Here is a 24,180-nt window from a genome sequence, read left to right as displayed (position 1 = left end):
CTAGCCTGGTAAATTGTATCTGGCCTGGGCTCCGGGGGACACGTGGTGGAAGGATTATCGCCCTTAGATCCAGTCTTAGAAGGCTAAGTTGATGCAGAATCTCTGAAGAAATAATATCTAAGGTAATATCTAAGGAACCCAGTGGGAATCTATCATCCTGGAATGTACAAAAACCTATTTTGAAATTATTTTTATTTTTAACCTATGATTTAGTTTCCACGGAGGGACTGATAACTTCTTGAATTTTGGTTACTGGGTCAGTGGGAGTCAGGATCAGCAGATGGAGAGCAGTGTCAATTGACAGATATGAGTAAGGAACCTTCTGAGGCTGCTAAGGCTTTCTCTCAACCCTCTCAAGTCTCCCCTATATAACCGCAAGTATGGCTTCTTCACCCCCTGGCTTAAACACAGTCTTCTCAAATATTATAGAGTTTAAGAATAATCTGGAGAATTTGCTTAAATACAGACTCCTGGGCCTTAACACCATCAGAAATTTTAATCAGGAGGGCTAAGGTGGGCCCCAGGGGATTTGCATTTTAACACGCACCCCAGGGGATTCTAATGCAGGTGGTTCAAGGACAGTGGTTTGAGGAAACTCTTCTGCAAACTTTTCATCTCTCAGAGCTCAGTCATGCCTTCTGAGAAGCAACAAAGGAAGCAGAAGCTCTGGACACATTTGGGGGGAACCCTGTTAAGCTTGGAAGTTGTGCGTTCCAGCTCTACCATGCTATAGTCAGAATGGAAGTTCCTGCCCGTACCTTCTCCTCATCAGCGGCCATGCTCATGCACAGACCCTGCCTGGCCTTTGGGTGGTTGTCCAAACTGAAAGCTGTAGGGCATGTGAGTGGGTGTAGGCAAGCCACTCTGACCTGCACAGATTGCAAAGCCAGAGCCTAGGAAGACAGAATTTGCACAAAACACTTCTGGGCTGCCAGTGGGTAGAGCAGGTTGGATGATGCTGTTTCCTCTGTGAGGAGGAGGTCCTAAATTTCAGGGCTTTAGTTCCTGGGATGTACCGAGGGGAAATCCTAGTTCCTTCAAGTTCTCGGGAGTAGGGAGAGGTAGGAACCATTTTTAGGAGAGGTGAAATTTTCCTGGATAATCTATGATGTTTCACTTGAGGTTCTGCCATGAAGAGTCTCCAGCTGTTTGCACTGCTCCAGCTGGACTCGGGGCTGAGCCAGGGACATGTACCTGGTAGAGGCAGTTCTCAAAGGCCTGTGTTGAAACAATCATGTGCAGTCACCGGGCAAAATGTCCTCTGCTGAAGCAAATACGGTTTTGCCCTCTGGAATGATCCAGCCTATATAATACCCAGGAAGCCTGAAGGCTCTGGCAGAGGCCCCTCCCCCCACTCACCTGGCTCTGTGGGTTGTGGGGCCAGCTAGTCTGAGACATTCTCTACCCTGGAGTTCCCTTGATTTACCAAATCAGGACAGACTTTCCTCCTATGAGGAATTAAATATTTTCTGCAAAAACTCTGAAGTCGGCAGTCTACCCTAGGACAATTTAAACTGATTTATACATGTGTATGACACATGTATATAGACACCTGACTTCTTACCCTAAAGACCCTTTCAGCAAACCAGTAATATGACCAAGCCTGGGGCCAGCCTGCCGTTCTACTAAGAAGTAATTCCATCGTGAGGAAAGCCGTCTGCTCTAGGCAGCTGGACAGGATTTTATGGGGACATGTTTGGAGGTCCCATGTATACATCACATTGTCAGCAGCTGGTTCCAACAGGTGTTATTACTCCCATTTTAGAGAAGGGAATACTAACTCTCAGGGAGCCCCTTACCCTTTGTTTCTCAGAACACAACAGAAGAGGCTGGAAATAGAATCCAAGAGTTGGGATTCTGGGTTTGAGGGTATTTCTTTTCTGGAGGTAGGATAGCTTCGTGGTTATGGGTATGGGCCCTGCATTTAGTGTCCTTGAATTCAAATGCCAGACTTGCCATTTATGAAATGGGTGACATTGGGCAAATTGCAACATGCCGTATCTCCAAAATGGGTTGCTGTGAGGATTTTTTTTTTTTTAAAGATTTTATTTATTTATTTGAGAGAGAGAATGAGATAGAGAGATCATGAGGGTCAGAGGGAGAAGCAGACTCCCTGCCGAGCAGGGAGCCCGACGCGGGACTCGATCCCGGGACTCCAGGATCATGACCTGAGCCGAAGGCAGTCGCTTAAACAACTGAGCCACCCAGGCGCCCCTGGTTGCTGTGAGGATTAAGTAAACTGTTTGGGGCATGTAGAACATTGCCTAACCCATAGTAAATACTTAGTAGAGAGTGGATTTTATTCCCGCTCCTTCCTTAGCTCCTGCTAAGGAAGCATTGCTCCTAGAAATCCTGACCAGCCTAGTCCTGGATATGCTGCCACGTAACTCTCTCCAAGGTGAGCTGTCTGAGGTCACCTCGATGCTAATAGGACCTCTTCTTGTCTCCACCTCAGGGGGAATTTTTGCACACCATTTATTATCATATAATACAATGCAATATAATATCATACATAACATAACATAATATGATAGGTAGGTTAACTTGGAAACCCTGAGGCGGACCGTGGATGGATGGATAGATGAATAGATACATTTGTACTAAGTATACATACATTATATCATTCTATTGATTTGTAAAAAGTTCCCGGTCTGCCTGGCTGTAATGAGATTTTTGAACTTTGCGTGGCGATCAATGAGTGGAATATTATTGGCCTGGAGAATTGATATACCTGCTCTCAGTGGCTTGTTCTGCTCGCAGGCTGCCCCGGCCCCCCAGGTGTACGATTCCAGCAGACACTTAACCTTTTTTACAGTGTCATCAGGCTAAAAGGAATCTAATAGTGACACAGGACTTGTGCTCAGCACTCTGCCACTATTGCTTTCCTGTCACAAATAATTTATAGCCTTCTATTTCCATCCCTGAGCCTGCACCCCAGCCCTGCCTCCCGCTTTCCCCCAGCTCCCAGGAATCAATAACCTCACACAGCCACAGTGGGACTTCAGGGTGCAGAGAGACAGACAGACAGACAAAGAGAAGGGAGACCGACAGAGGGGCAGAGAGAGCCACGGGGGAGAGAGACAGAATGAAACACGGAGGAAGGAAGGAGATGAGGAGGAGGAAGTGGGAGAGGGAGGAGAACCAGAAGAGGAGTAAGGATCTCCCTGGCGCTTTCTTAGAACGTGGAGAGCTCCTCAGTTTCTTCATGAGTTTAGCAAGCTGTTAATAGGAGACTCATTACATGCTTTCATTCTAACTCACAGGGCTGATGAAACTGTTTTGATCTCCAGCTTGGCGGGAGGTGGAGGCCTCCTGGGAATTTAACCAAAGAAAGAGTGACTTCACCTGCCTTGTCATCTATACTCGGAAATGCTCTCACAGCCCCCTGGCACCTACTGGGCCCCAAAGGAGCTGCTGCTCATACTGTCTGTGGATCCCTCCCAGGGCTCCCAGGCAGGGGACCCTCGTCTGTCTTGCTGAGAGTCTCTCTGATGCACCTGCTTTGGGGTCACAGCAGGCTGTGACACCTGCTGTGGCTGCTTCGGGTCTTCTCAGCGCTCCGTCCGGGGCCTCCGTAGCAGCTGCACTGACCAGGCTGGACCGTGTTGGGCGGCGAGGCCTCCTGCTTGCACCTGGCTCGGTCCCTGGAGAGAAGGCAGCCGGTCCTGATGGTCACCCATAGGAATACTACTACTACCGGTCGTTGTTATTATTATTAGCATTTGCATTTATTGAGCCAAGCGTCACACTAACCACTTGACGTGCATTATCTCATTTAATCCTCACAACAATCCTAGGAAGTGGGCAGTATCATTATCTTACTTTGCAGATGAGGGAGTAAGAAACTGTCAGGGGTTTCACAATAGTAACAGAGCTGGGACTCAGACTCAGGCAGACCGGGCCCAGAGCACATCCCCTTCTTCCCTTTGCCCTAGTCACAGCCTTGCTAAGTTCCTAAAGTCCCCCATGCTGGGCCTAGGCAAAGCCAGGGAAAGGGGAGGAGGAAGGGTGCATCCCTGTGAAGGAGAACGTGCTGGAAAGAGAAGTGGGGAACAGGGGTCCTGACAGGGCCGTTTTCCCATGGCAACAGGAAGAGAGATGGCCTCCAGGACTCCCCACTGCTTCCCCCCCACCCAAAGATCCTTACCTGCAGACTTGACTTGAAGGCCAGACCTGCCTGGGGCCTTGGAGGCTATACATGTGTCTGGCTGACCTTGCAGTACCAAGAATGAAAAAGATGGGAAAAGAAGGAGGAGAAATGGGGAAATAATATCAGACAATCACCCAAAGCAATGCTTCACTTTATCCTTTTAACCTCTGGTGATAATCCCATGAGTTGTCGGGTTGTGTACGGGATGCAGGTCGGCAATCGATAACCACCAGGTATCCATGATCCCAGTTCTTAAATTTCCGGAGGTCAGCTCTGGGGACTAGTAAGTGCCCACTGCCTGGGGGGCACGGATGGATACCAAGAGTATTAGTGACTCACGCAGGCACCCTGCCCAGCTCCTCTCCCGTGGACCCCCAAGCCGCTGTCAGGGAGTAGTGATTTTCCATCACTTGCTGCCTCAGCTAAATCTACACCAGTGCCCCAGGGGTCAGAGGCTCTGGATAACAAAGATAGAAACTCCGCAAGGCCAGCCAGTTATCTGAGTCAACCAGCCCCAGCCCTGCGGCTCCCTTAGTCCAGGGCTCATCAGCCCGCAGGCTAGAGCCACCCACAGCAGACCCAGTGAGATCCCAGAAGCTTTTGCTGCAATGAGTTCGGAGCAGCTGCTTTGAGCTGCATAGCCTCCCTCTAGACTTTTCCTATAGACCAGTCTAAATGGGCCTTGGCTACCGTCTGATCTTTCCCATGGTGATCACGCTCCACACCTTCCCCCAGCTCTAGGGAGATGAGCTTCCCTTCTGCTGTGCTGAGAGAGAAGAGCTGTAAAAGCGCCTTTTCAAAGCTTTTGACCGCCTCAGACTGTACCATCTCTTGCTAGATCCTCCCGGTGCGTCTCCTTGTTCTGCCTCGTTCTCTCGGTTGTTCCGCATTCTGCCAGGCAACTTCAGGCTCTGCCCTTCCCCCCACCCCGTTCTTCCCCCGTTCTTCCTCTTCAGCCTGCCAACATATCCAGGTCTTTCCTACCCTAAACTGCCTTCCCTCCACTCAGCTGCCAGTTCCATCCACTGGCTTCCACACCTTCCTCTCCTCTCCTTTTCTACAAACTTCTGAAGGCACTAGTCTATTTTCACTGCCTCCCTCACCTCCTATTCACTCCCTAACCTCTTTCTGTCTGGCTCCAGTTGTTCCAGTCGCTTTGTTGAGACCGCCGTCCCCCAAATTCCCAAATCTTATTCGCACTTCCCTCCAGTCTTTACATTGTCATTGATGCTGTGAATTATATTCTCCTTCTGGAAACGTTCTTCTCCATTGACTTAGGTGAAACGGCCCAATCCTGGTCCTGCCATTTCCAGTGTGACCAATTCTGAGCCCTCTGCAAGGTCAGGCTCTTTTCCCCCGCCTATGAAAGTAGGTGCCCGCCAACACCCGCTCCTTCGGCCCCTTGTCTCTATCAACACTCTTTTTCCCTGACAGTCTTAGATCTGTGTCTGCCATGCCATCTGGACGCTCCCCTACCACCCCAGACACTGCATGTCCAAGACAGAACCAGCCACCTCCCTCCCTCTCTCCTCCTGACAGCGGTACAAACCACCAGCCTTGCAGGTACCCAGAATTGAGAGTCTTAGAGCCGTGGTTGACTCTGGTTAGTTGCTAAATCCTGGTCATTCTGCCTTCACAGTCTCTTGCAGACTCTTTCCTTTCTTTCCCGAGACCTCGTGCCTGCATGTTGCTTTACCAAGATCTCTAGTTTCGAAATCCCTCATGGCTTGAGACTCTCTAACCCTGGTTGCTGCACGTTGAGAGAAGTATGACAAAGTCACGAAAAAGCACCCATTTTAGAGACTGCGTTCTGCCTCTGCCCTCCCCAACAGTGTGTGGTCTTGACTAAGCCACTTAACCTCTGTCAGCTTTGGTTTTCAACCTGCAAAATGAGGATAGTAGTATCTACTCTGGAGGTTGTTGGGAGAAGGAACAGTAGTATGTATAAGTAATATAAATTGCATATAATACTGGCACCTACTAGATGATCGACAAATGGAAAATCACTCTTTATCATCGTCACTTCCAAGTTTCAGCCTTATTTCCTCTTTCTCCTTTACGTAACTCCACTGTTCCTGGCTGACCGGTTTGGGCTTTAACCGCTAAGACTCACTCGGCCTCCATGCTTTTCTTCTATTTCCCTCCAGCACCTGCTTATAATGCCCCCACCCCCATCCCGCCACGGCTGCTTTGTTCATCTTAGAGCCGTAGTATTTTTCACTGGGAACGAGACCTTCGCGATCCTGTAGTCCCACCTTTTTGCTTTATAGCTGAAGAAACAGAGGCCCCGAGAGGTAGAATGATGAGCCCAAAGCTATTGTGGCGGATGAGAGGCAGAGTCAGAAGCAGGACTCAGGGCCCCTGCCGAACTGCCTGCTGACCTTTCCACTCTCCTCCATGCCTGGGGTCCCTTCATCTGTTCATCCCTGCCCTCCTTTGAAGGTCTGTGTGAAGATCCACCTCCTCAGGGACTTCTTTCCTAGTCTGCCACCTGCAAGGGGCTGGATTCCTCCTCTGCCTCCTTCTAGCGTTTACTGCCAGGCCCCTCGGGGCTCCTTAGCTTTCTCTGGGTGTGTGTCTTCCCTCTATCCAGCTTCGTCTCCGGCACGGTGAGGCAGGCGCCTTATCTCTACTGCCTGTGAGCGCTCACTTAAACCAGAGTGGAGTCCGCTCATGGCTTCTGACTCACCTGGCTGGTTTGGGTGAACTTGGCCCACACGCCGCTGCGTAGGGAGGGGCAATGCCACGGGAGAAGTTGCTTCCAAGGGTACCTATTCTTTTTTTTTTTTTTTAAAGATTATTTATTTATTTATTTGAGAGAGAGAATGAGAGACAGAGAGCACGAGAGGGAAGAGGGTCAGAGGGAGAAGCAGACCCCCCGCTGAGCAGGGAGCCCAATGAGGGACTCGATCCCAGGACTCCGGGATCATGACCCGAGCCCAAGGCAGTCGCCCAACCAACTGAGCCACCCAGGTGCCCCCAAGGGTACCTATTCTGACTAAGGGGCGGCGGGGAGCATTCCTTGGTCTTGGCCCCAGCGTTGGTCTTTTGCCTCACCGAGCCGTGGGCTCCTCAGATCACTGACAAGCAGGCCCAACCCCAGCCCTGGGATGTTTGACCCCACCCCTTACCCCGGAGTGCACAGGGTGGGTGCCAGGCTTTTCAACTAGGCTGGTAAAGAAGCTGTGATCTGAGTAAGACCCCAGAAAAGCAGATCATTGGGCCAGCGAGCTGGGCAGGGACAGGGCAGTGAGTGGGCTTAGGAAGAAGTTGTTCAGGACCTGGCATCTGGCAAAGGGACCGTGTGATGTGCTGAAATCTCAGGAACAAAAAGCACCACCTGTGACCCAGCCCTTTCCTGGCTATTTCTTTTTAGCTCAAGACACAGGGATGGGCGCCTGGGTGGCTCAGTTGGTTAAGCGACTGCCTTCGGCTCAGGTCATGATCCTGGAGTCCCAGGATCGAGTCCCGCATCGGGCTCCCTGCTCTGCGGGGAGTCTGCTTCTCCCTCTGGCCCTCCCCTCTCTCATGTGCTCTCTCTCTCATTCTCTCTGTCTCAAATAAATAAATAAAATCTTTAAAAAAAAAAAAAAGACACAGGGAAATCTCACCCTGTCCCCCAACTCTAGAGGACTGTGATACAGTCCTAGTAGGAAAGCCAGCTCCAAAATGATCTCCAGACCCAGGGAGTCCTGTTGCCAGGAGGAGATATGGTGTGGTTGAGGAGGGAAGGGTGGGCAACAAGCCACCAGGGCAGCCCCACCCCCAGAAAGGGGAAGAATGCTGTGCTGCACTCACCCTGCTGCCCCAGTCCTTGCCGCCAAAAACCAAGCCGCAGCTCAGATGGTGCGCACCGCAGGAGAGAATACCCACCACCTCTGCCCAGTGGCACTGGGCTGGATCCGCGGAGCCACCGGGAGGGAAAGCACATGTCTGGCAGCGGTCAGTGAGGGCAGGGGCACAGGGAGCAGATGGATGAGGAAGGAGCTGGGGAGCTTGGGAGAGCCCCTCTGCAGGGCTGGGCTGGAGCTGGGGCAGGCAGGAGCAGGTGTGTGACGTGTGATGCTGTCGTGATGCTGTTGCAGGATCATCAGGACCAAAGTTCAGCAGCCTTTCCACCCAACGCCGGATGGGGCCGGGACGGGAGTGACTGCCCCTGGCCACACCATTGGTAAGAGGTCTCAGGGAAGGGAGGAAGCGGGGCCCCACCTAGGAGAGCCAGGCACCCCCCCTCCCCCCGCCGAACAGCCCACCTGCCCACCCACCTGGAGTCCCAGGCCCCCTTTCCCAGCCCCCACTCTCCCTGAGCTCCTAGAGGTCGGGATCTCCTTCAGAGACTTGCTCACCAGGACTGCTCTCTGCCTCCTGCCCACATCTCCTTGCAGCTCCTTGTCTGTCTCTCTGTCTCTGTCTCTGCCTCTCTAAACCAAGACTTTCCTTTAGCTTTTCTTCTCCTCCTTCCTCCTCCTTCCTCATCTTTTGTTTTTATCTGATTCTGTCTCCACTTGCCCTTTTCTTTCATATCTACCTTCTTACTGCATTTTGTAATTTTTAAAATTCTTTCTCTCTTCTCCCCTCCTCTCCCTTCTCTCTCTTCCCTCCTCTCTCTGCCTTTCCCTTTCTCTTTTCTCCTCTCTGCCTGTGTGGCTCTGGATCTGTTCCCATCTCTCTGCTCTGCTCCTCAAGGCCTCTTTCCTCTGAACCCATCTCTTCTTGATCTATCTGTCTCTCTTCCCTCCCCCCTGTAACTCTCTGCTGCTCCAGCCTCCTTATTTACTGATGCTTGCTCATGGCCTCTCAGAGACATGACTGAGGCCCACCAGAACACCAGCTAACGTCCCCTCCCATAGGGTCTTCCCTTTGACGCAAGGGCGCTTGGTGCTGCTAGTAGCCATAGATGAGGCCTGGGGCGTAAGGGGCTGAAATATGGTTATACTTCTCCCACTGCCCCTCTTGGCAGCTGTCCCCTTCTCTCTCGACCAGCAGGAAGTAGAAATGGCTGGTCCCAGCCCTCCTGAAGTTGGCAGGAGCCATTGTTTCTGAGGCCATGTTACAGTGTGTGCCGGGAGGGAGGGTTGGGCCAGGCTGTACCCTGAGTTGATCACCTCAGAGTGAATGTTTTCACTAGTCTGTGCCCTGAGGGAGGAATTAGGAACTTCTCAAGTGATTTCAAGACCAGAAGCAACTGGGAGAGACGAGCTGTGGCCTCCTCGGGAATATCACGACCATTCTTGTATCTCCTAGAGGGTCAGAGACAGATCCTAGAAAGCCACAGCCTCGGAAACAGGATCGGTAAAGGCCAGCCCAGGACACTAGAGAGAGTGAGCTGGGGTTTGTTTAGAAGGGTTGGCCCGGCCCCAGGGATTGGTGAGCTATGCAAGGAGGCCTGCTAGGAGCTGTGCTCCCTGCAGAACCACCGAGTCACTCTCTAGATGAGTCAGTGTTGGTGTGTCCACGTATCCTCGGGAAGTGAGTTTAAGGGCCCAGCGAAGTCTCTAGGGCTGTGGAGAAGGCCTGGGGTTGACTGGTCACCACTTAGCCTGGGGCTTGACAGAAGTGAAGAGCCTGCACTGTGTATAGCCATGCGTTTCCCTCTAAACCTCAGAGGACGAAGGGGAATATGGACTCCCCATCCCTCTTACTGCCTCTGCTTCTCTCGGCCCCCAGCCTTGGGGCTTTGGCCTGCGATCACAGCTGTTATCCTGATGGCATTTCCTCCTTACTCTCGTCCAGTTCCCAGTACGGCCTCCCCTCCAGTTTCCAGCGCCTCCAATGATCCAGTGGGATCCTACTCCATCAACGGGATCCTGGGGATCCCTCGCTCCAATGGTGAGAAGAGGAAACGTGATGAAGGTAGGGAGGAGGGAAGAGGCTTGGCTTCCCTGTGCATGCTTTGTCCTTGGACTCAGAGCTCCGGTTTCGGCCCGGCTTCGCAGCTGCTCTGCTGTGAGATCAGTTTTAGTAGCAAAGCCCAGGTCCCCCTACTGTCCTGCTGGCTCCTGGAAAGGGAGGCGGGCTGCTGGTAGGGCCTTCAGCTTCACCATCTGCTCAGCAGCCTCAACGGCCTCATCTTCCGCTGGGACTGCCCCTAATATCCCCGTGGGGTACCAGGGGAGGAGCATGAACCATGTAACACCTTGGGAGCGTTCAGGAAGTTGGGGGACAGCTGATCTCTGACCCAAGGATGAAAGGCCGATCTGCCCTTGTTCTTACTTGATCCCAACCCATCAGAAGATGGAGGTGTGATGTCACGTGCAGCTGACCCTGGTGTCCTTTCTCTGTGGCACATGGATTCTGCCCCCCATTGAAACCACTCAGGGAGCTGGACTCTTCCCTACGGGAGGAGACATCACTCAGGCTCCTCCCTGGCCCTTCCCCCGCATTCCCTATAGTGCCTCAAGGTGCAGCCAGGCTGTTAGGCAGGGAGTTCAGGGGAGGGAGAAATGAATAGGAGGAAGAGAGGGGAAAGGACACGAAGAGGGAGTGGTGGCCACAAGCTTGGGAGAAGGCATTTTATAAATGTTGAGACATGAGGGGTCCCTTGGTGACCATCTGGTTCTCTTCTGATGAGGGAAGGGCTCAGGGCACAGGGCCGGCAGGCCCAGACCAACGGAGACACCAGTGTCTGGAGCCTACTTCCTGTCCCAGTCTCATGGTCCCTGCTAGGGAAACAGTAACCTTCTGGTCTAGGGAGGGTGTATGATTTTAAGGGTATCTCCCACGAAATAGACAGAATCCTCTAGAGATGAGCATAAAGGGGGACCACATATCCCATTAGCCTGGACAGTCCCAATTTATGCCTTTTGTCTCTGCATCTTGGCCAGTCAGCATCTCTTTTTTCTCTCAAAAATGTCATGTTTGGACAATAAATCACATGGCCATCCCAAGCATAGACAAGCCCTTGATTGGGGCAGCATTAGAGGGTAAGGAACAGAGAAGAGGGACAGAAGTGAGATTCCCTGGGTCCAGGCTGAGGGCAAAGAGAGTGTGAAAGCCCCGGTCTCCAGCAAAAGGGACCGAGCATGGGAGAGGCCTAGGTCTGGCAAGACAGTGATGACCTGGTGCTGGCCTCCTTCCAGAAGCCCTAATAGCCTCGTTTCACAGGGAAACAGCTTGTCTGGCTCTATTTCTCCTTCTTCCAAAATATCCAAACCCATTTGGCTGCCACGGCCTTTGCCACTCACTAAATTTCATTGTGGCGGTTTTGGCGGCAGCCCCTGATGGGCAGGGGGAGGCCTCGGGAAAGGCGCTAGGTCCCAGTTCTCCCTGGGGGCTTCCCACACTCCTCTTAGCCAGGCGCCCTGGCACCCTGAGTGGTTTGGAAGATTCTTCCTCAGGCCCCAAGAGTTTCCCCTTTCACCACCAGCCCCTGCCTTTTTTAGAGTGTGAGATGTCCAGCAGGCGGGGTAGGGGGAGGCCACAGGAACCCTCCCCCCCGCTGCCGCCGTGTACTCTCCCCTATTGGTCTGCGGTTGGGGCCAAGCATGCTCTGTTTCCTGGACTCCTATGGGCCATAAGAGGAGGCCAGGGGTAGGGAGGCACTGGCGGGAGGCTGTGGCCACCCAGGGTCAGGCCCAGCCGGCCCAGAACAGAGTGCTCTCCTCCTTGCAATTGATCACATTCATTGTTTCAAGTCAATTCAATTCAGTGAACCTTTCCTGTGCATCAGCTGCAAGAAAGGCTTGAAGACCCCAAAGCAGAACAAGATATGATTCTTGTCCTTAAGGAGCTTGTAGTCTAGTGGGGCGTGTAAATCATGTGAGCCCAGAGAGCAGAAAGGCCCATCAGATAGCTGTGTTGTGATGGAGGTCTGGGCTGCAGGCCACGGGAACTCAGAGTCAGGAGGGAGTAGCCTGGCAGAAAGGGCTGCATTTCGAGGAGGGGCCTGAAGGATGGGTCAGGGGCATGTTCAAGGACAATGGCAGTGTGAAATTCTACCTGGTAGACTGAGCCTTGTGACCAGAGGGTACTGTGGTGGGGAAGACGCAGGCGTGCTCTGGCAGGGCTGAAGGGGCAAGAGGGAAGGGCCGGAAGGGAAGGCGAAGTACATGGGTTAGGGCCACAGGAGATCAGGCCAAGACCGGAGCGTATAAGGAGTCTGGACTTTTTTCTGCAGGCATGAGTAGCCACTGAAAGTGTCTGAGCAGGAAGGGAGAAGAGCAGGGCTGGGTTTGGGAAGACCATCCTCCAGCAGGCTGACCATGATGGCAGTGGGGAGACATCTCAGGAAGCAATTGGCATCTTCTAGGTGAGGGGTCATGGGGGCTCTCAGTTTCCTCTTACTGCTTAAACACTTACCTCCTGGGCCTAGCCAGGGGACAAGGAGGATCCGAGGCCCTACTTCTTTTGGGGGGGATGGTTCTCTTGCCTTGACTCTGGCTTTCCCTGACCAATCGCAGACCAGAGGGAGCTAGCCTTTCCCTGGTGGAGGCCAGCACCTGTGAGCGAAGCCAGTTCTCCCCGACCTGCCCCCCATCACACCCCGGGCCGCCACACACACTTGACCTGTCTGATCCAGGTGGAAGGGAGAGGAAAAGAGAGAGCAAAGGCAGACCTTTCACAGCCCTGCTCCCCTCCCCCATCCTGGGTGCCTCCAAGCAGCCAGGCCCAGTTTGCATTCGGGAGCAGCTCGGATGATTAAGAATAGGAGAGATAATTATGTGTCAAGATGATGTAGCCCAAGTCTGCAGTCGGGCCAAGCTAGCACAACACCTGGCAGGCCGTTGCAGGAGGCAGCCCCAGGCGTGGGCTCCACACACCCAGGTGTGTCCTTCAGATACTGGGCCAGCACCGCAGGCTACGAGTGACTTGGGGCGCTGAGGGGCGCTGGGATGGGAACAGGGGCACATGTCAAGGGACTAGACCTCCAGGGGCGGAGGGGCACATCTCCCTCCAGGAGGACCCTGCCGCCCCTGCCAGGCTGGCCCCCCTTTGGCCCCACGCACTGGGGCATCTCTCTAGAAGTGCCATGCCCCGGGGGCAAGCTGTGAGCCTCTCTGTCCTCAAGGAAGCCGCTCCCGCTCCTGCCTCTGGGTACAGTTCGGCCTATTCTTCAGCTCTAACAATGTCACGGTGGTGGGCATTAGCGAGGACAATCACTGCAGCGTGTGCTGCCATTATTGGAGACAATCTCAGCAGTAGCTGCTGGCGTTCACAGTGCTAATACCCAGAGCATTACTGGCATTGGTGCTCGGAATATGGACAAGCGTTATTAGTATCTGCAGCAATCATATCTGTGGGGATATTAGTAAAGGGCCGATCAGCTGTGACTCTGGGGAAAAAGGGAACTGACAGTGACTGTGAGCCTGCCTGAGACGCCTTCTCACGCCCTGGCCGTCGGAAGTATGGAAAAATCCCCAGACTTTCCTTTGAGAAATGTGCTAGTCGAGACGCCTTGACACTGCCCACCTACCTGAGTCCAGAAACGCCCAGAATGAGACAGGGACCAGGGACAGATGAGGAAGCTATGTCATGAAGCATCCAGAAGACAGGCTGTCCATCAGTCTGAGAAGGTAGCTCCCCAGTTAGTACCCTGCTAAGATCCTTACCTCTTTTTGGCTACAATTTTGGGTGAGTATGTCAGGGTCCCTTGAAGGGACACTGCTTCCCTGAACGCTGCGTGCCCTGGTTTATGTGGCTGGAAGATAGAGACTGTTGTATTTTTTCAGGCTGGAAAACCAGAGTCCTTTGCCTTCACCCAGTTGCTTTCGGCCATAGCCCAAAGCGTTGCTGTCCATGCGTGTTGTTGAAGCACAGAGCAATTACGTAACTTGTCCAAAAATCCAAATGAAGTCATATGGTATGAGTCTGTTGATCTGTGTGAGGGGAGGTGTGTTGGTATCATCCTTTGCCGTGTGGGATTGCAGGGGGCCGTGGTTTTGCATTCCATTAATTAGGTGCACAATGAATTGTGCAGTTGAGAGGTGCCAAACCCGTGCAGGGGTGCATTTGCAGACAGGGCGGGTTGCAGGGAAGCGGCTCAGCCCTGTCGCTGCCTTTAATATCTCCCTTCTGCTTCGGATGAAGCCGTAACCGGAAAAAGAGGCTTATTTCCTGAGTTAGTTTCCCTCCTCGACGTCCCCGAGTGTGTTCCTCAGGTCGGACATGGAGCAAATGAGGGGATTTGGCCTTGGCAATGAGCAACACCCGCCCGGTCCAGGAGCCCTGGCTTTGGGCAAGGGGAGGCTGCAGGACCCCCACCCAGCAAGAAGGAGGAGGAGGAGGCCGGGGGGAGGCCAGCAGGCAGTCCCTGGAGTGGCGTGGACGGGCAGTGTGGCTCAGTGGGGAAGGGTGTGGGCCCTGGAGTGAGGCACACCCAGGTTTGAATCCTGGTGGCTCGGGCAAATCACTTACCCTTCATCAGCTCAGTTTTCTCTGTAAAATGGAGACAGCATCAGCACTCACTTCAGGGGGGACTGTGGAGAGGGCTACACAAAAGCACGGATATTGCCTTGAACCAGCTCCATCTTGGAAGACGGGTCGTCGTGGGTCTGCGGGGGAGGACCTAATCGGCAGGTTTATGTTTGGGGGGGAAGTGAAGTCATGTTAGAAGGAAACTTATTTGGGCCCAGGCTCCCTAATCTTGGTGCGGGAAGCTGATGCTGGGACAAGCTCACCGGGATGGGACCAGGGAGTGGGGGAAAGATGTCCGCCACCCATGTGTGATTGGGAGGACCTTTGTCCATCTCTGTGTGGTCATTTGCTCTATGGTTATCTGGGTGGGCCACGTGTCATCTCTTAGCATCCAAAGGCATTTTAGATGTACGTAATTAAATCTAGGACCCCTTCTTTTCTAACATGGAGGCATCCCTCTCTCTATCCATTGCTGTGCATTTCTGCTCTCACATGTAAGTTTATTTATTTATCTAGGGAAATGTGTGTTTGGTGTTTTATGGACACCATGTAATTTTTTATGTGGTTTAAGCAAATGTAGGTATGTGTGTTTTCTACCATTCTGAGACCTTTGGGTGAAAAGGGGCATGGAATGCCATGTACTGGGCAGGCATGCAGTCTTCTGGGTAGTGTATATACTTGAATAGACGACCAGATGTGAGCAGGTGCGTGTCCACCAATACTAGTGAGCGGGGAGAGCTGTAGGCCAGGCCTGAGGATGTTAAGGCTCCACGGTCCTGAGACATGGGTGTGCATATAGAGTTTTGCCCAAAGGGCCCAGTAGGCATCACCTTGCATTCTGTAGGCAAATACATGAGCTGTCCTGAGCCTGCCTCCAGGTTTACCTGGGGCCCAAGGCTGGGGAGATGGAGGCTGGGAGCCCTTACACCCTAAGGCTGTGTGGGAGTTGTGGCTCAGAAACCTCGAAGCCCTTTGAGGAGGAGCCTGGTCTCCCAATCTCAGGGTCTTGTCCCCAGTCTTCTACCTGCCTGTCTTTCGGGATCTCTCAGTGTCTGTCTGTCTCTTATTTGCTCTAGTCGAGGTATACACTGATCCTGCCCACATTAGAGGAGGTGGAGGTTTGCATCTGGTCTGGACTTTAAGAGGTATGGGGGCCAGAGGGAATATGGTGTGGGGGTCAGGGGAAAGAGCTGGGGCGGTGGCGGTTAGAGACAATTCGGAGAGTGGGCTCCTAAGAGCCAGGGAGCAGAAACGAGGAGGTGGGTCAGGCTTCCACTGGGAAACCAAGAGGCTAACAGAGTCTCAGGGCCTGGATCACTTCCGCCACGGGCCACTGCTGGGTTTGGGGGCTGAGGCCCCAGTGGCCTGGAGGGTCAGTCACTCAGTGGATGGGGGGCACTTTTTCCAGCCCTTGGAAAAACAAAGAACAGATCGGGTAGTAAAACAAAAGCAAAGGAGACCTGGAAGCACCTGACAGCCCTAATTCATCACGGCCCAAGTTTTTTCCTGTGTTCCCATTATATTTGTTTGTAAAAGTGGAAATCAATTTTGAAGGTAATTTTCTGGAAAGAATGGAAGGGAGGTGGGAGGGCCGGATAAGGCAGAGATGGTAAAAGGAAAAATTTAGGCCAGGCACAGCCCAGGGGCAGCTCTTGGCAAGGTGAAAGAAAATTGCATATTCAGTCTCCATCCATGAATCTCCCTCACTGCTGCCCGCCTCCTGCTTGAAAACAATGAAGGCTTTTTCCCAACGCTGGGCAGGGCCTCGGTATCAGCCTCACTTTAACTTCAGGGTCATTAATTCCCTGATTATTGAAGGAGAAGAGAGGGTTGCAGCATCGTCAATTTCGAAGGCACACCCACCCCCATGTGATAGGGCCCTGGCTGGGCTGGGGTGGGGGGCAGCCGGGGTGAGGTGAGGTGTTGTTTCAGAAGAGCAAAGGGGTGGGGAGGGAGGAAATGGGGAGCCAACTGGACTGGGGGGAAGGAAGCCAGGAGGAGGGTGGAGGAAGGCAGTCATTACTGCATACCTCTGTTGTGTTGTTATTGCAAATTAAAAGTAGCATGTTCCACTCCACAGCTATCTTTGGGGAGGGAGGGGCACCGAGGGAGGTGGGGGATCTTATCATTGCTTCTTCAGCAGACCAGCCGTGGTGTCACCGTGTGAGGTGACATTTGAATTTACAATTCCGCTGAGAAAAGCCATTAATTCACAAATTAACATTTCTCCCTCTCCCTCTCTCTTTAACACTCTCTCCCTCTCTCACATGGATGTGCAAGCAATTGAAAAGACAAAGGAAATAGCCTTAAGGAAGGAGACTTTACTGCTAGTCTGTCTGTGCTGAGATTGCTCCCCCTGCTTCCAGATAGATAAACCAATTACCTGAGCAGCCCTGCTCCTGGCCGCCCGCGCTCGCCTCCTCTTGTAGGCTGCCTCCGTGGCCGGATTACACCCGGTGTATCTCATTAATGTAAGCCAGGCGAGCCCTGGTCACCGGCCTCTCTTCCCCACTCTCTTCCTGGAGGGGCAGCGGGAGGAGTGCTGGTGTCAGAACAGGCAGACAAGTAGGACCCCCCCCCAAGAAGAGAGGCTCCCCCCAACCCCTCCGCCGCAGCCAGGCCCTGGGACTTCGGCGCGCCCGCCATCCTGGAAGAGGCTGATGGGGGAAGCGGGAAGGCCGCAGGTGAGCGTTCCTTGGGAGGCTGGCGCAGGCGGAGGGCTTGAGAGGCAGAGGCAGGAGCCAGAGCCTGGCTCCCTCGGGCCCACTGCGCCGTTGTCTGTGGCCTTTTGGTCCAGATGCAGAGGGCGGCTTGCACGGGAAGAGCTTCGGGAAGTTTGCAGAGTATACGCCATGGTAGTGGGACAGGATTCAGCCCGAAGGAGCCGGGAGGGGTGCCGAGGAGTGTCCAGAAGACACCTCGAGGCTGCACCATGTTGCAGAGTCCTTAACCGAAACCCAGAGCGTGGGCACAGTTATGTCTGTGTACCTCCTCCTTCCTCCACACCTACGTGCCCAGCCAGCTGCTTCCCTTCGCAAAGGATACCACCCCCTACCGCCCCAGGAGCGTGGAGCCCAGGGTGGGGTGCTCTCAGAACCCTGGCATGAGCTTCCATCGTGGGCAGGAAACCATAGAACCTCTTTTGGCTTTCGCTCTCCTCTAGGCCCTGGCCGGGCACTGTAAGAAAACATTATATTGGCAGAGGGAAGCTGAACGGAGTTCGAGTTTCTCTAAGGAGAGGTACTCTGTGGATTATGGCTGGAATGATATGATTTCACATGCCCGATACCACCCAGCCCAGGTCACATGAGGCAGGTTCTATGAAAGTCCAGAAACCAAATCTACAGGAAGGTAGTCATCTGTCTGGACAAGTGCCTGAGTTTAACTGTATCAACAAAGCTCAACTTATGTTCATTTTCCGACAAATCATCAAAACCTGGCTAATGTCCACTCCAGTCCAGGAAAGAGTTAAGGTTTAAAGGTCAGCACTCACTAAGATACCAAAAAAAAAAAAAAAAATCCACTTATGAACACACATTCATTGTTATGATTCTATCTTCCCAGTAACCTGGGAAATTAGACCGTTCGAACGAGAGGGGGGAGATTCTCTATCTTAGATGGATCACGTATTTTAGCCCCATTTTCTGGGTACTATTGGCCATGAGCCTGTTGAACACTGACCATATCGTTATACAGAGGTGGGGGTAGGTTATGTCGATATTTTATTTGGCATCTGCGTGCATGTGGGCTTACTTTTTTCTGGAAGTACCAGGGTTTAGCCTGTGTAGTTGACATAGGGGCCTGAATTTGTACATAAATCCCTGTGTTTACACCGGAGACTGGCAGCCAGACCACTAACCAGTGGCTTCCCGGCCAGTCCATGCTGCTGTGGAGAAAGAGTTGTATTTGGTTGTTTGAGGAAGTATGTTGAGATTTAGCACAAAAGAGACTTTCTTCATAAGGTGCCAGAATAGACAGGTTGACCCCTGCCCCCAGGAGAGAATGTACAGGTCTGCCGTGGAGGGGCTGCCTGCCTGTGTCCCTCCACCACTGGAAACCAGGGTGGGTACAGCACAGTATCCCAACTTTCCCAGCAAAGGCCTCAGGTCCTCCCCCCACCCCCTGCATCCGTGCACTCCTGTGCACGTGCATGCACACCCATTTTGTCAGAATCTGTCTTCACCTCCTAGTCTTCCACATGGCGACCCCCTTCTAGCCCTGCAGGTAGGCATCGTTCTCCTTCCTCCACCGGCAAGGGCACCAAGCGAGAAATCCGCTGCCTCAGCTCTGCCCTTCTCCCCCAAGTGCAGGCTATGGATGCAGGAGGGAGGAGCCAGGCCCTGCTGCTTCTGGGCTCCCCTCTCCAGGCGCTGCCTCCTCCTCAGGCCAAGGGGCAGCTGGGAAGGGCAGGGGCATGGGGGACACTTCAGAAAAAGGGTTTGGATGACAGGTAGGCCAGATTGCTGCCTGCCAGAGGAGTGGGTCTGAGCAGCCTCTCTGATCTTGCTGGCTGCCCACGAAGGAGCCCTGAGCTCAGGGCTTCCCTGCCTGCCTTCCTCGGGGCCTCGGTGGCCGCCGGGGCTCTCCGGGACCCTCCCCATTCTGCCCTGGGTGGGGGTGCAAAGGCAAGGAGGCTGAGGGGAGGGCTGGGCCTGACTCTGGGGCTGGGAGACGGATCACGAGCCTCCAAGCCGAGTTGCAGCAGAGCCAGTAATTCAAACCATCCTGACCCTTCGGTGAACCTGAACCTGCTGACCTTGACAACACCAGACAGGGAGGCCTCACAAACCTCAACCTGCACCAAGGCCTCGCCTTCTCTCCCTCCCTTCCTTGGAGCCCCAGGCCCAGCCTCCAGGTGGCTCCTAATTTGGCTGTCCCCACCAAATGTCAGTATCCCCCCCTCCCTGAAGTGCCCGCCTGCCCCCGTCTCAAAGCACCCTCTGTGCTCTGTCCCACCGGAGACAGTATGCGGGCATCTCACAGGGCCCCTCCAGGGCCAGGCCAAGGAATGCTCCTTTAAACAAGGCTTGTACACCTTGCCCATTCTCCTCTTGCCTGAGCCTTCATCTCGCGCGCACACACACACACGCACGCACGCAGGTGCGCACACATGAGGTCTGGGTGCACACAGGGCCAGGGATAAAATGTGACCAAGACAGAGCAGACAGAGGAGGGAAGAAAAGCCCGAGGAAAGCAGCCCCAGGAACCTGCATTAAAGTAAATGCAGTTTATGAAGTTTATGCTTTCCTCCTAGGGAGAGCTGGATTCCATCCAACAGCCTCTCAGAGCCTGGCAAAGAGCTCCTGAAGCAGAAAGTACGGGCAGGAGCTCAAGCAAGCCAGTGACAGAGGGAGGGATGCATGGACTCTCTCTCTCTCTCTCTCTCTTCCACGGGCTCACACAGATCTCCCTAGGCCCCCGGACAACTGCAAAGTCTGGATGGAGGGGTGCAGACGGTGTGTTTGGTAGGAGTGACTCCAGGAGCTTCACTTTCCTTCCCTCTCGCCTGCTCAGCCCCCCATCTTCTTCTCCTTTGGTGGGGTGGCCAACCCAGACACATGGGCAGTGTGCCTCCCCCCTGGGCAGATTGGTGGCGTGGCAAGCCAGACAGAGGGCAGCAAGGAGCCCTGGGGCAGCCAGCCTGTGGAAGCCGCTCTGCGTGAGGGGCAGTGCGGATGGTCCTGGGGTGGTCGTTGGGAGGCCTAAGTAGTAAAAGGGACCAGAATGTGGCCTCCCAGGAAGCTGCCTTTTTTCTGACTCTGGGATTCCTTTTCTCTGGTATCATGGTCTAGGCCAACTGGATACCCTGTAGCTACTGAAGACAGCTGCTGGAGTCTCTTAAGGAGAAACAGAGACAGTATTTTTTTTTTTTTCTGGGAATTCAAAGGAAATGAATGGTTGACAAGGTTAAGGATATGGGCGCTCTCAGAGGGCCTTATAAGTAAGGTGGGATATCTGCCCTTCTAGGGGTTCACGTGTGCATACACTAATATGTAAATGGGCCAGAATCCTTGACTTTGGAGGAAAGGGGAGTGTGGGGTTGGTGTGCCCCTTGCCCCTGTGCTCCGGTGACATGCCTCAGCTGGGGATGGGATGTGGGGAGGGGAAGTCTGTCTCCCTCCTCTCCCGGGGAACTTAGTGTCCCTGTTCAAGTTCCGCCAGGAGCTGGGACAGAGGAGGACAGCAGAGGTAGAATCATCTGAAGCCGGACAGTCGAGGGAAGAAGAGTCGAAGGGAAAGTGAAGGATGGGCAGAAATTGCTGATTGTGGAGGATGCTCTGGAAGCCAGGAGATGCCAGGCCTGGAGGGAGACAGAAACTGGCCAAGGATGGCTTTCGCCCTTTCTCTCTCCTTTCTCTCTCCTTTCCCCCCCTCCTCCCCTCCCTCCCTCTCCTCATCCCTCCCCTCATCCCTCCCCTCTTCCCGCCACACATCTTTATTGGTTCCGGTAATAGCGTTGATTTGCATGTCAGGCAAAGCCTTGCTCCACACACAAAAAGAAAACCCCAGCCTCAGCGGTGTGGCAGTGTCAGCTCTCGCTGTTGTTCGACAGTGTAAAATTAAATTAATAAAGCCCCCAACACAGGAAAACATAACAGGAAATTAATGGCCTTTACTGTCGCTCTGATGCAGTCATTTGCAACCCTGCTTTCCGCACCAAAGACTTCATAAATGCAAGCAGTTTCTCTAAACAAGCATACTTAGGGCGGCCTGGTATGTAATTTTTCGCCTTGCTTGTGTCCTTTGAGCTAACAAAGCCCCCTTCCCTCCTGGCTCCAGAGAGGTTTCTAACTGGTCCTGGCCCCAGCTGGAACCCAGCACCAGGCAGCAGGCCCCAGCCCCTCCCTGAGAGCCCACATAGGTTGGAAGGAAGTCTCCGTCCCGCACAGACAGATGCTCCTTCTTCCCCACCGGTGGTCGGTGGTCAGTGGCCCCACCGGGGAGCCTGGAGCCCTAGCCTCTGCCAGGCGGCCAGCAGGAAGGCACGGCGCCTGCTCTCAAGCAGGAAAGTTGATCACTCTGGGGAATTCACCCACACCCACCCAGGGCTCACTCCTCCCATTTCTCTGTGCAGTTCGATTCTCTCTCCACTACCTGTTTGCTCCCCTCCCATCATTACCTCTGGTCTTCCCTTCCCTCCAGCTTCATCTCTACCTGCTCAACCCACTCCTACTTCATAGATGGGTCACATGCACTCACTCGGGCTGTGTGTTGGCCGTGGGTACTCACACCCTTCTTTGCTACAGGTAACTGGGGGGTTTGGGGAGGAGGGGGGATGAACTTTTTCAGAATGCCGGAAGTAACTGTCCTGTTATAATTCTCTGGAGTTCTAGGTCTCTCTTCTAATGTTTGGTGAGGAAGTATGAGGGCCCTAAATGATCATTCACGTCATGCCTCTGTCCTCGGGCAGATTTCCTATAAACCATTTCAGAGAGCTGAGAGTCTGTGGTTTTGCTTTGGTGTGTAAATAGTGGAATATTGAGAAAACTTACACTTATATCTTTGGAGAGCTTTCTATCAGTGTGGGCCCAAGTGCCCAATGTGTTGGGATGTACGAGAGGAACGAATAACCAGGACGTGGGTCTCCAGGCATTTATAATCTACTGGGGGAGACAAGACTATCACACATCAGAAAATAAGCTATTAATTAAATGCTGAACCACGTGGCTGAGCATTCAATAGGAATCCAGGGAAGTGGCTAGAAGAGCGAGCAGGAGATGGGACTTGAGCCCCGGAGTAGCTAGGATGCAGAGAGACTGTGTCGAGAGCCCCCTCCCATGTGGAAGGAGACCAGTGGCTGGGCTAAGGGTGGTGACAAGGCCAAGTCTCCGATTCTTAAAGGTCATCTGGTCTTATCTGCCACTCACATAGAACTCTCCCTTCCTGCAGTGCTGCCTGACAGGACATAGGACATACATGGACAGTTGTCACTGTTGGAAGCACTGCCTTGTACTGAGTCAGGGTAGTGTTGAGGGAAAAACCTTGGAATCCAAACGTCTGGATGTGGGGTCCATCTGCACTCCTTACTGGCTGTGGGACCTTTGGCTATTCACATGATCTCTCTGAATCTCAGGTTCCTCATCTTTAAAATAGAGACAACAATATTCACCACTTAAAGTGATGGTGAAGATCTCCCTTTGACGCCCTCTCTTCTCTCCGTCCCTTCCTCCCTTCTTTCCATTCATCCCGCGTGGCCCCCGGTGGATTTTAGTTTCTCACACGATGTGGTTCCTGCACTGGAGGAAGGTTTCCCACCATACTGGTTATCCATCTCTGAATTCATCCTTGACAGTTAAAGTCTCTCCTACGTGCACACTGAACTCTAGAGACAGTCTAGCCAATGCCAAGAACAGTAGACCCATTGCCAGTCTCCATCTGGAGATTCTGCATCCATAATGTAGCCTAAGATTACATTCGATTTTTTTTATCAGCTCTGTCAAACTCAAGATCATATTGAGTTCGTGGTCAACGAAAACCTCGAGATCTTTTTCACATCAATTGCTATCAAGCCAGGTCTACCCCATTGTGCACTTGTATAATTGATTTTTTTTTAACCTAAACATAGGGCATTCCATTTATCCCTGTTGAATTTCATCTTGTTGGTTTGGGCTCTTAATTCCACCTGATTAAGATCATAAGGATGTTTTCTGTAGCATCATCCCAGTAGGGTTTTTTACAAGAATTTGCCTTGGGGCGCCTGGGTGGCTCAGTCAGTTAAGCGTCTGCCTTCGGCTCAGGTCATGATCTCAGGGTCCTGGGGTTGAGCTCCATCCACATCGGTCTCTCTCTTTAGCGGGGAGTCTGCTTCTCCCTCCCCATCTCCCTCTGTGCTCTCTCTCTCTCAAATAAGTAAACACAATCTTAAAAAAAGGAATTATTTGCCTTTACAATAAAGGAGAGAGTGCCCACCAGTGGAAACCTCCCTCCTGGTTGCAGTAAACAAATGCTTTGGGTACTACTGAGCCCAGCAGCCATCAGCCATTTCACTTTTCTCCATCTTGTCCATAAAATTAGGAAGGGGGTTCTTTGTGAAATGTTAACATCCACAGCATTTCCTTAATCAATAAAAAATGCAACTTATGTTGATGAGCAGATTGAGTGCCTGCTATATATAAAACATGGAGGGACTGATTCACAAAAGTAAATAGAATACAGTTCTTGACTGCAAGAAGCTTCTAATCTAGTAGGGAGATAAATGTACACATCATTATACTAGCAGAATGTGATAGATGCTATGATCAAGGTATAAAGTGCTCTGATAAATGTTTTAAAAAGAGAGAGCGCGCAGTTGCTTCCAACCAGGGCAATTAAGGAGGTTTTGGTGGGGTTAGCGTTTGATCCGAGCATTGATAGCTAATTCATGTGCCACAATTTATATCAACATGTTCTTACCTGGGGCCCACAAATTAACTGTATAACAATTTCTTCTAAAAGATTTCCTGACCCTAGCATTAGATTTATTAGAGCATTATTTGCATAATCCCCCTTTTGCAGGGAAGATGGCATTGGGCTTTGTCACTCATTGCCTCACCCTTTTATTGTGACTTCTCAAGGATTATCAACAAAAAATTTAGGATCCTATCTACTTTCTCCTCCAGGGTCCTGGTAGATGAATTATCTGGGCCGGGGCAAGTTAAGTAAATTGGAATAGATATGAGTTACCTGCCTGGCCCCCT

General features: G+C 52.6%; 1 protein-coding gene across 1 annotated transcript in view; it reads left to right on the top strand.

Moving 5' to 3' along the window:
• Positions 1 to 24,180, top strand: part of PAX2 (paired box 2) — a 60,229-nt gene that overhangs the window by 23,293 nt on the left and 12,756 nt on the right. Inside the window, exons 4-6 of the mRNA XM_081823072.1 lie at positions 8,236 to 8,321; positions 9,884 to 10,003; positions 15,580 to 15,648. Of these exons, the coding sequence (XP_081679198.1) occupies positions 8,236 to 8,321; positions 9,884 to 10,003; positions 15,580 to 15,648 (275 nt within the window). The remainder of the gene's footprint in view (positions 1 to 8,235; positions 8,322 to 9,883; positions 10,004 to 15,579; positions 15,649 to 24,180) is intronic.

The sequence above is a fragment of the Leptonychotes weddellii genome, chromosome 6 (assembly GCF_054177405.1).
Source record: "Leptonychotes weddellii isolate Sample4059 chromosome 6, ASM5417740v2, whole genome shotgun sequence".
NCBI classification, from domain to species: Eukaryota; Metazoa; Chordata; class Mammalia; order Carnivora; family Phocidae; genus Leptonychotes; species Leptonychotes weddellii.
Note: the sequence above shows the minus strand (reverse complement) of the source record. Positions and strands in the feature narration are given on the sequence as shown.